This window comes from Ceratotherium simum, chromosome 13, assembly GCF_057802395.1.
Source record: "Ceratotherium simum simum isolate JZ-2026a chromosome 13, ASM5780239v1, whole genome shotgun sequence".
NCBI lineage: Eukaryota > Metazoa > Chordata > Mammalia > Perissodactyla > Rhinocerotidae > Ceratotherium > Ceratotherium simum.
In genome coordinates, this window is record NC_141912.1 from 46915378 (window position 1) to 46926492 (window position 11115).

Sequence of the window (11115 nt, forward strand, 5' to 3'; positions counted from 1 at the left end):
AAAGTGTAGTCTATGAACTAGTAGTTGCCATGGGGACTTGTTACAAATGCAGGATCTCGGGTCCCATTGCAAACCTACTGGATCAGAATCTGTATTTTAATAAGACCGCCAGATGCTTTATATATACCGAGGCTGGTAAATTATGGTCTACAGGCCAAATCTGGCTTACTCCTTGTTTTTGTAGACCCATGATCACCACCTAAGATGGTGGGTCTCAGTGGGCAAGCACTGTGTGCTTCGGAGAGCCAGCTGAGGTGACTCTCATCATTCCTGCTCCCCTGTCCTCTCCCAGTACTTGCCTCCTAAGCCCATAGCTGTGCCTAGCCGCTGCCCAGGTCCCTGCTGGTCACCACCCATGCTTTGGGGACTCTGCTATTGGCAACTGCCAGGCACTGAGCAGTGGAATCTCAGTCTAATCAAGTCACCTTGCCTCCCACCAGCTGTCAACTTGAGGTGGCCGGGCTCTTGGAGAGGAGAGAGGGCATGCTGGGGTCTCTGCCTCACTGAGGCAGAGTGAAAGTGACCATCCCACAGGCCAGGTCCCTCCCCCTGAGGCCAGTTGCTCTTTGCCCTGAGAATGTCTCCAGCTGAGGGCTCCTGGGCACAAAGCATGCTCACCCACTATCACCAACCCTTGCTTCCCCAAGGTGGCCCACCCCTGGTAAACAGGGCAGGAGTCTTTCTCTTGTTAATAATAGTCTTGATTTTGTTTCTTGACCTACAAAGCCTAAAAAATTTCCTGTCTGATCGTTTACCGGACCCTTGGTCTACACATTAAAGTTGGAGCTATGTGCATTTTGTAGAATGTGCTTCTCTGCCACAGATGTTCTGGCCTAAGTTGGGATCCTCCACCACTGTCAGTCCCCAAGATGCCTCTGATTCATCACTTTGGGACCCAGCTTAGGTCACTCTCAGAGAAAAGTGCCTTTCACTTCCTAGTCTTGGTGAATGGTTCTTTCCCTCTGTCCCCAGAAAACTACTCCATCATAACACTTCGGGCGTTGCATGTTAGTTATGTTATTTACTTCTCTTCTCTCCCACTCTAGGACTGTCTTCATATTTCAGTGCACCTCAGACTCACCTGGAGAACTTACTAGAACACAGGTTGCTAATCCCCCATCCCAGTTTCTAATTCAGTAGCTCTGATTTGGGGCCCAATGATTTGCATTTGTAACAAATTTTTTTTTTTTAATTTTTGTTTATTGCAGTAACATTGGTTTATAACATTGTATAAATTTCAGGTGTACATCATTATACTTCTATTTCTGCATAGATTATATCATGTTCACCACCCAAATACTAATTACAACCCATCACCACACACATGTGCCAAATTATCCCTTTCTCCCTCCTCCCTCCCCTCTTCCCCTCTGCTAACCACCAATCCAATCTCTGTCTCTATGTGTTTGTTTATTGTTGTTATTATCTACTACTTAATGAGGGAACTCATACGGTATCTGACCTTCTCCCTCTGACTTATTTCACTTTGCATAATACCCTCAGTGTCCATCCATGTTGTCACAAATGGCTGGATTTCCTCGTTTCTTATGGCTGAGTAGTATTCCATTGTGTATGTATACCACATCTTCTTTATCCATTCGTCCCTTGATGGGCACTCAGGTTGCTTCCAAGTCTTGGCTATGCATTTGTAACAAATTCTTGAGTGAAGCTGATGGGCCAGCTTTGTCTGGTTGACTTCTTGACCTCTCTAGATGTTGAGATCAAAGAGACATTCCCAACGGCCCCATCTCAACTGACTCTCTTCTCATTCTTTTTTTCTATCTCGGCTCCTTCTTTGTTTATATCAGTAATTCTCAACCTTTTTGGTCTCAGTACTCCTTTACACTCTTAAAAATTACTGAGAACCACGGAGAGATTTTCTTTATGTGGATTATAGCTAGCAATATTTACCCTATCAGAAATTAAAAATGAGAAAATGTCAAAATGTTTATTAATTCATTTACAAAAATCATAGTAGGCATAACACACAACATAACTGTATTTTTATGAAAAATAATTGTATTTTCTAAAACAAAAAAATGTGAGAAGAATGGCATTGTCCTACTTTTTTTTTGTCAAATCTCTTTAATATGTGGCTTAATAGAAGACATCTGGGTTCTCATAATCTGCTTCTGCATTGTTTGTTGTTTTGGTTGAAGTATATAAAGAAAATCTGATTTCACACATGTATAAAGTTGGAAAAGGGAAGAGTATTTTATAGGTGGATATTTTTCTTTGATACTACACCAAAACTGGACAAGTGGTAGTGCTTTAAAGGTTAGTTGGAATCCGAAAAAATCTCGATGAACTTTTCATACTCTGTTCCGCTAAAATCCGCTCTCCTATCTTGAATGTATCTCTACTTATGTGTGATTTTGTGACAACATATACTTGTCATATGGAAACTATTGATTCATAGAGTTATGCAGACTTACAAACGTTGACACATTTCGTTATACAAGACTTTAAAATCACTTTTATTAAGATGTAATCAAGGGTCAAAATTTAATAAAAATAATTCTTATTGCTTTGGTTTCTTTGGTGAAACGAGCTTTTTTTTTTTTTACTGTGTATGTGGTGGTGAAGAATACCATAACTGCTAGTCCTGTTTGGTGTCACCGCCCACTACCTGGCTTTGTGCTAAGGCATCCACCGGCAGTTTTCTACGTCATTGCTTTTGAATCATCAGGGCAATAATCACCACAGTGAACCAAGGCCAATGACATTTTACCATTATAATGAAAATGGTTTTGACCTCATGGATCCCCTCAAAGAGTCCCAGGGATTCCTAAGCGTCTATAGACTAGAGTTTGAGAACTGTTGGTTTATGGCTTAACGTTGTAAATAATTTTTAGCCATTTTATTTGTATGTTTACATCTTGTCTATCTCCTGAATTGGTGTAGCAATAGTATTTAATTTCCACGGAGTACCTGCTCTGTATTCAGTATAAACTTTTCACACAGACTGTCATTATATCCTCACAACAACCCTGGCAAATTATACCCATTCCATAGATGAGAAAGATAAGGCACAGAATTTCACAACTAACTCAGAGTCACACTACTAGCACTTTGGAGTGAGAAATAGCACTGGAAAGTGATTTGAAGCCAAACAGCAGATGCCAGCCCGTGAGTTTAGCCTATAATCCTGCAGGCAGAGGGGAGCCATTGATCATTTTTGGGTAGGGGACTGGCATGCGGTGACCACAGTAGCTAGGATCCAAATATACACTCGGCAGAGCACACACACGAAGCAGCCCTGGATGCAAATTTATGAGATAAGAAAGAAAGTAAATGATAAAGAATCCTGTGGAATCACTCACTAGGAATAAAGAATTGTAGAGAATTTCCTAAGTGGCATGTTTTTCCCACAGTTGTTTTTTGTCATGGAATTGACACTGACCAAAATGTCAGAGATGACAAAGCTCCACCAAGCTGTGGCCACGGGGAACTACAATTTAGTGAAAAAGATTTTGAAGAAAGGTCTCTGTGACCCAAACTACAAGGACGTGGACTGGAATGACCGAACCCCACTTCACTGGGCTGCGATCAAAGGTGAGCGGGCAATGCCTAGGTAGAATCCATCCCTTGGAGTCCACCATTTGCGAAGTTACCAGTCAGTAGTCTGTGTGAGGCTGTAGAAAGAATACTTCTTGGGAGCTAGATGGAACATTCCAATCCTGGCGCCACCATTTGCTAGTTGCAGTACCTTAAGTATGTTAACATCTCTAGGCCTTAGTTTATTCATCTGTATAATGGGAGCAATAATGCTACCTTGGAGTCTTCTGGTGAGGATTCAGTAAGATAACGAGCATACAGTGCCTATCTAGTGTGCTCTCAATTAATGTTAATCCTCTGCTCTCTTAACCTCTAACAGGAATGGAGCATCATTCCTGTAGTAGCACAGGGACTTTGTCCTGCTCATCACCGTATCCCCCATGCCCAACACGGCTCAGTTATAGAATTGGAGAAGGATACTGGCAAAAACTCAGCCAATGGGCTTGTCAAGGCCTTCGGCAACAGAATGCCATTGAAGAAGGTTAAATAAGAAAGTGTTATAGTCAACTTTGCCTTTTAAAAAGTTGTTTGATTCCTGTATGGAGAATGGATTAGCGGGAAGCAAGGCTGGTTGCAGAGAAATCAGGTGGGAGAATTTTGCAGAAATTTAAGTACGAAGTGATGGTAACTACACTAAAGCACCTTTTAGTGAATCTTTGCTGTGTGCTGGGCATTGTGCTGTGTACTTTGCGTCTGGGGTTTCATTTGTACTTCACAAGAACTCAGCGAGGTAAGCGGAAATAGCCTCAATTTACAAATGAGGAGAGTGAGCTTCAGATGTTTGTTTCTTGTCCTGGGTGCCACAGGTAGCAAGCAGTGTTTATTGTCAGGTCTGTCAGGTCTGAACCCACATCTATCTGACTAGAAAGCCTGTGTCTTCATCTGTGCTAGCTATAATGTAAGAGAACTTAAGTTTTTTTTATTGTGGTATAATTGACATATAACATTCTATCAGTTTCAGGTGTACAATATAATGATTCAATTTTTGTATATATTGCAAAATGATCGCCACAATAAGTCTAGTTAACATCCGTCATCATACATGGTTACAAAAGTTTTTTCTTGTGATAACTTTTAAGATCTACCCTCTTAGCAACTTTCAAATATGCAGTACAGTAATATTAACTATAGTCACCACACTGTGCATTACATCCCCACTACTTAGTTATTTTATAACTAGAAGTTTGTACCTTTTGACCCCCTTCACCCATTCTGCCCACCTCTACCCACCTCGCCTCTGGTAACTACCAATCTGTTCTGCTTGGTTTTTTTTTAGATTCCACATATAAATGAGACCATATGGTATTTGTCTTTCTCTGTCTGACTTCTTTCACTTAGCATAATGCCCTCAACTTCCATCATGTTGTGGCAAAATATTTGTTTTTGAAACCAGCATTGAGACTGCTGAAAGCCCAGTGAGACTTACCAGTGCCAGCATAGACAGGTGCAGAGTGGCTTGAAAGCAAGATTCCCAGGCAGGGCGTGCGGGAATGGATGGTGGGGGGAGGCTCCTGGAAGAAGTAGAGGGAAAGCTTGGAGGGCCTCAGGCCCCAGGGAGGAGTGAGGTTCTTGGGGTAAGGGTGGGGCACTGAGTCCCCCAGTAAGAAGTGGGAGAAGGGAGGAGGGGATGATGTTAGGAAACTGGAGGGGCCTCAAAAGCAAATGTCTTCGTCTCTTTTGTGCTACCTAGGCTGGCTCTGGCCTCAGTCCGGCAGAGACATTTTTATCTTAACCTCCCCCTGTGTCTTCTCCTTCCCTTACATCGAAGGGCATGTGGAGGTCATGCAGCTCCTTATAGAATACGGAGCCAGGCCCTGCCTGGTAACTGATGTGGGCTGGACGCCAGCTCACTTTGCAGCTGAGTCAGGACATCTGAATGTGCTCAAAATTCTCCATGCATTGCACGCTGCCGTCGACGCCCCTGACTTCTTTGGAGACACGCCAAAGAGGATTGCAGAGATCTATGGGCAGAAAGCCTGTGTGGCATTCCTGGAGAAGTAAGTTTCATTTTTTTCTAGTAATAGCAGGGTTCTCCGGGTACATCAGAGAACCAGGAGCCTGTGATCAAGGTCTTTGCCGACTCAGTGGTCTCGGGTCCACAAAAATGAAATGAGGAAATCCAGCCAACTGTTGTTTGAGTTGTTTTTTTTATTAATTTTTTACTGAAATGACTAATTTGGGGTAGAAACCATATTGTTTTAGATTATGAAAAATCTATTATTTTTAAATTATGCAAAATTATAGTTATACATAATTATTATAATTTTGATGATATAATATATAATTATTATGACTATTGTTTTAGATTATACAAAAATTATCTCAGATAAGAGAGGTGGGACACCAAATTTGAAAATGGGACATGGCACCAGATTCGTGGACCCCCTCAGATTCCTGAAAAGCGTTCAAACTAGCCACGTGACCTTGGGCAAGTTAAGTCTCCTCCCCGACCCTCAGTTTCCTCATATTTAAGGTGAAGCAGGTGGATTCGGCTGTCATCCACAGGGGCCCTTCTACTGTTTAGAACTTCTAGTCATCTGTGAATCTCCTACTCACACACTCGCCAAAGATAAGAACTTTTCTAGCATTTGTTAATTTTTCCCTCAGCCAGGCATTCAGATGGAATTAAGTATCAGTGATGTACATGACAGTTATAGCTCTGAGAAGGATGGAAATAAAATTTAGGAATTTATAATCTGGTTAAGTTAATAAGTAAAATCGGGGCTGGCCCGGTGGCATAGTGGTTAAGTTTGCGCACTCCACTTTGGTGGCCCAGGGTCCGCAGGTTCGGATCCCGGGTGCAGACCTACATGCCACTCATCAAGCCATGCCGTGGCGGCGTCCCATATAAAGTAGAGGAAGATGGGCAACGGTGTTAGCCCAGGGCCAATCTTCCTCAGCAAAAAGTGGAAGGTTGGCAACAGATGTTACCTCAGGGCTAATCTTCCTCACAAAAAAAAAAAAATTCAAAATCATAATCAAGATGATTTGGGGAGTAAAGAGGCAGAACTTTCAGTCCTGACTCAAAGACTGTCTCTTCTCTCCAGTCCTGCCCTCATCCCCTACGTTCAATGACCTCCATCCATTGTGGACCTCAGTATCAGCAACATTGTTCTCTGAACTTTGTGAAACTCTAACATACCACTGTATGACCGTAGCGCTCTTTCTTCGTTTTACCAGTTCCTGGATCATCACACAGGTATTCGGGTACATCAAGATCTCTTCTCATTTGACTTCTTTCCCTTCCGATCTATCACCTGCTTGAAGGTTTCACTATCTTCCATCTGTCTGCCATCTCGAACACCAGGATACACTGCTTCTTCCCCTCTCCTCCCATTATTCTTAAGTTTCCACCCCTTTGTCCTTCTGTAGCATATAACTCAGAGTTTCCAACCTTGGATCAGTCTCTGTCTTCTCCACTCCAATGCTTGGTCTGCTAGAGAAAAACCCTCAAATCAGTAGATGGGAACTATCAGAAGTTCTAAGATTTCTATCGTCAGCTGAGCCCTCAGAACAGTTTGGCTATCTCTTCCTGTCCTGCTCCCTCATTGACAATTTCAAGTCCCCATCCCACCTCAGCCTTTTCCTCAGAGGGTATGCTTTCTACTTCACAGAGAATATTGAAGCCATGTGTATACATTTTTAAACCTCCTATGCCTACATATAGTATATACATCTACATGTGATCCTTCTTGCCTTCTTATCCCTCCTTCTTGAGAGGTGTTATCCCTCCATATAGACCCTCGATTCAATCCTTTATGTCTCCTACAAGTTCATCATTCCTGTATTCTTTGCTGTGTCTTTCATTCTTTCATGTATTTTTTTATTTAATTACTTTACTGAGATCATATTGGCTTATAATATGGTGTAAATTTCAGGTGTACATTATTATGTATTGGTCTCTGTATAGACTGCATCATGTTTACCACAAATAGTCTAGTTTTTGTCCGTCACCATACATATGTGCCCCTTTACCGCTTTCGCCCTCCCCTCACCCCCTTCCCCTCTGGTAACCACTAATCTATTCTCCTTATCTATGTGTTTGTTTATCTTCCACATATGGGTGAAATCATAGGGTGTTTGTCTTTCTCTGTCTGGCTTATTTCACTTAGCATAATACCTTCAAGGTCCATCCATGTCGTGGCAAGTGGCAACAACAATTTTGTCTTTTTTATGGCTGAGTAGTATATTGTATATTCTCTTCTGTTTTCTTTTTCTATTTCTTCCCTTCACTTCTCTTTGACCTATGAACATATTTAAATAGACCTTATTAAACAAATACACAAACCGTTAGAGGCTCTTCTAATGTCTGCTGTATCTTTCTTCTTCCCTACATTTCCAAGCTACTTGAAAGTTAATCTATGTAATTGTCTCTACTTCCTCACCCACTCTTTAGACTTCTTTCCCCATTATTGTACCAAAGCAGCTCTCATCCAGGGAGACCCTTGTTGCTAAATCAACGGCCTCTTCTCAATTCACATCTTACCTCCACTTAATTTGGTATTTGATAATTCTTCTCCCCTGTTTTATCTGATGCTACTCTCTTCTTCTTCCTATCTGGCCATTTATTCTAATTATGTTTTTTTCTTGTGAGGAAGATCAGCCCTATGCTAACATCTGCCAATCCTCCTCTTTTTTTGCTGAGGAAGACTGGCCCTGGGCTAATATCCATGCCTCATCTTCCTCCACTTTATATGGGATGCCACCAAAACATGGCTTGCCAAGAGGTGCATCGGTGTGCACCTGGGATCTGGGCTGGTGAACCCCGGGCCGCCAGCAGCAGGACGCGCGCACTTAATCACTTGCGCCACCGGGCCGGCCCCCCCTAATGATTTTTCTAAGCTCCTATTCTTGCATGCCTTTTAGATGCTGAAATTCCTCAGGGTCCTGTCCTTGGCTCTCTTCTACTGACTTTCTCTGTATAATCTCAGCCCTTCCCTAGTGGTCAGTGGGTGGATGAACATAATACACAACCCCAGCATAGCTGAGGTGGAGAAGGAGTGGTTCCTCCAAGTGGGGGAGTGGGGAGGGCTATTACCAGGAAAAGTTGGTGGACAGTGCTGAGCAGACAAAAACAACAAAGTTCAACCGCATCACGTGTAAGTCATTTCTACTCATCATCATCTCCCACGAGGAACTTCCCTTCTGAGAGAGAGTTTAGAGAGAAGGAATTCTGGTTAAGGGGAAATTAATCTGGACCTTGAAATGTAGCTAAGACCTGGATAACGGAGACAGATTCTTGATTTGGAGTGAAGACACCAAGTTGGAAATGTGCTTAGGTTGTGTGTATATGTGAGGAGGTGGAGGGATAGTGGAGGGATGAGTGCCTGGCTAAGTAGAGCATTCACACTAGAGAGAAGCAGAGAATAAGGTTGGGTGGGTGGGTGACCACAGTGAGCTGGGCAAGCAGATGAATGTGAACTCATCAAGGGATTGACAAGGTGAAGCAGATGCTTTAGCAAAGTCCCTCCTGCAGTGGAAGAGGTGGCAGTGGTGCTGTGCAGGCAGGATTGGAGCACTTGGCCTGTAGGCAAGGAGCTCACTTAAGGAATTTCTTAACACTTCATGTTGCAAGTAGGTGGGCTCCTGGGCTAGGATGATGAAGTGAAAGGATACAAGAGAATTTCAAAAGAAGCCTGGACAGTACTTGACAATTTTCAGAAAATCCTAGAGATCCTAGTGGAACAATTCAACTTTTGATTCAGCCTAAGTAGTATATCTCTCAATAAAAAAATATTTTTGAGCCCTACTATGTGCATGGCATTGAACTAGATACTAAAAAGGGTTTAAAGATAAATCAGATACAGTGCTGGACATTAAGAAATTTCCTGGCTGGGAGAGGAGAAAACTTATTTACATAAATACCATTTGACAAGGATCAAAAGAGCAGGGCAGAGGAGGGACACCACGTAGTCTGAATACGGAGAGGCCACTTCTTGCTTGTTGGGGGAACGGGGGCTGAGGGACAAGCAGGTTTGCTATCCTCTGAATGCACTGTGCTTTTTATAATGCTTTCCGCTTCAAAGACTCTTTGCCCTGCCTGTACCGTCATCTAGCCTCTCAAATTCCGTTTGTCCTCACATTGGCTCAAATTTTATCTCTGTGAAGTGGCTTTCACCAGTGTCTTAAGCAAGTCACACACTCTCCTTTGGCCTCATATATAAAACGGTACTTTTGTATGCTTCCCTTTGTTTATATGTGCATGATGATCAATTCATCTATTTATTTCTCTATTGATTATCTATTCTATTTTTCTATATCTATCATCTATCTGTATATTATCTAACTATTCTTTCCATAAATATATCTATACATACAGTACATATGTGATCATGAGTAATTCTTATTTTCTTCCTTATATGTTTCTGTACTTTAAAATTTTATACAATGAACAGACATGGCTTTTATACTTGGGAAAAAGTACAATTAAAAAATAAATGGAGGGCCGGCCCCATGGCTTAGTGGTTAAGTGCATGCACTCCGCTGCTGGTGGCCCGGGTTCGGGATCCCAGGCGCGCACCGACGCACCACTTGTCCGGCCATGCTGAGGCCGCGTCCCACATACAGCAACTAGAAGGATGTGCAGCTATGACATACAACTATCTACTGGGGCTTTGGGGGAAAAATAAATAAATAAATAAAACTATTAAAAAAAAAATGGAGGCAAAGAGCCTCCCGATAATATGCTGGCTGCTCTATAAATGTGAGCACTTGAAGAATTAGCAGTGTCTTCTTCAAGCTAAATGCCTGTCTTGGATTCTATTAACATCCCACTCCGTGCATGCCATTTTTCTCCATCGCAGAGTAGTTTCTTTAGTGTCTGAGACCTCCCTAAGGGTACACTTGGAAATGCTTGAACTTGGCCTCCTTCCTTCTTGACTGCACCGCTGAATTGCCCAGGCTGAGTGCAGAGGGCAGGAAGGGAGGCCGATCTCCTGTGTGTGTGCTGACAGCCTCTCTCTTCTCTCTCCCAGGGCCGAGCCCGAGTGCCGGGACCACCGCCGCATGGCCAGGCAGAAGGGGCTGCCGCTGGATCAGCGGGACGAAGACTGGGACGCCAAGAAAAGGGAGCTGGAGCTGTCTCTTCCTTCCTCGAATCAAAACACTGACAAGAAAAAGAATAAGAAAAGTCGAGGCCCCACCAGGCTCAGCAATACCAAAGAGAGAAGATTTTGAGAAGGCTGGCGCCCGAGGGACTGGAACCTACGTTTTCTGGTAATAGACTTTCCCTGGTCCAGACTAGAAATTGTTAGGCATGTGTCGTCTTTACGTGATTTTACTGGTGGACCGTTACCCAGTCAGCTTCCCCCGGTAGCTCATGACCTGTCATTCAATCTGGATGTCTTGCCTGGGTGTTTCCTACATGGGCTATCACCTCCTTGCTAATACCTGCTGCCCACAAGAATTACCAGGAGAGGACAAATGTCAGCTACTTGCATTTTGTCACCAGTGATTTGCACTCTCAGTACCTCCTAACCCCCTATATGCCATTATGGAATTTCAGAGGGCAAAGAGCTCCTCCTAAGAAAACTTGATTGTTTCAATGAAAACAAACAA

General features: G+C 42.9%; 1 protein-coding gene across 1 annotated transcript; it reads left to right on the forward strand.

Moving 5' to 3' along the window:
* The first annotated feature begins 3374 nt into the window (after positions 1-3374).
* On the forward strand, positions 3375-10767 carry ANKRD66 (ankyrin repeat domain 66). The gene is made up of 3 exons (XM_014782868.2): positions 3375-3555; positions 5327-5555; positions 10533-10767. The coding sequence occupies exons 1-3, from the start codon at positions 3387-3389 to the stop codon at positions 10732-10734; spliced, it is 600 nt and encodes a 199-aa protein (XP_014638354.1). The 5' UTR covers positions 3375-3386; the 3' UTR covers positions 10735-10767.
* The last annotated feature ends 348 nt before the right edge of the window (positions 10768-11115 follow it).

Excerpts from the sequence above, each read along its gene's own strand:
- ANKRD66 (XM_014782868.2), top strand. The coding sequence starts at position 3,387 with ATGGAATTGACACTGACCAAAATGTCAGAGATGACAAAGCTCCACCAA. Across the intron at positions 3,556-5,326 it reads TCACTGGGCTGCGATCAAAG|GGCATGTGGAGGTCATGCAG; the intron begins GTGAGCGGGCAA and ends CTTACATCGAAG. Across the intron at positions 5,556-10,532 it reads TGTGTGGCATTCCTGGAGAA|GGCCGAGCCCGAGTGCCGGG; the intron begins GTAAGTTTCATT and ends TCTCTCTCCCAG.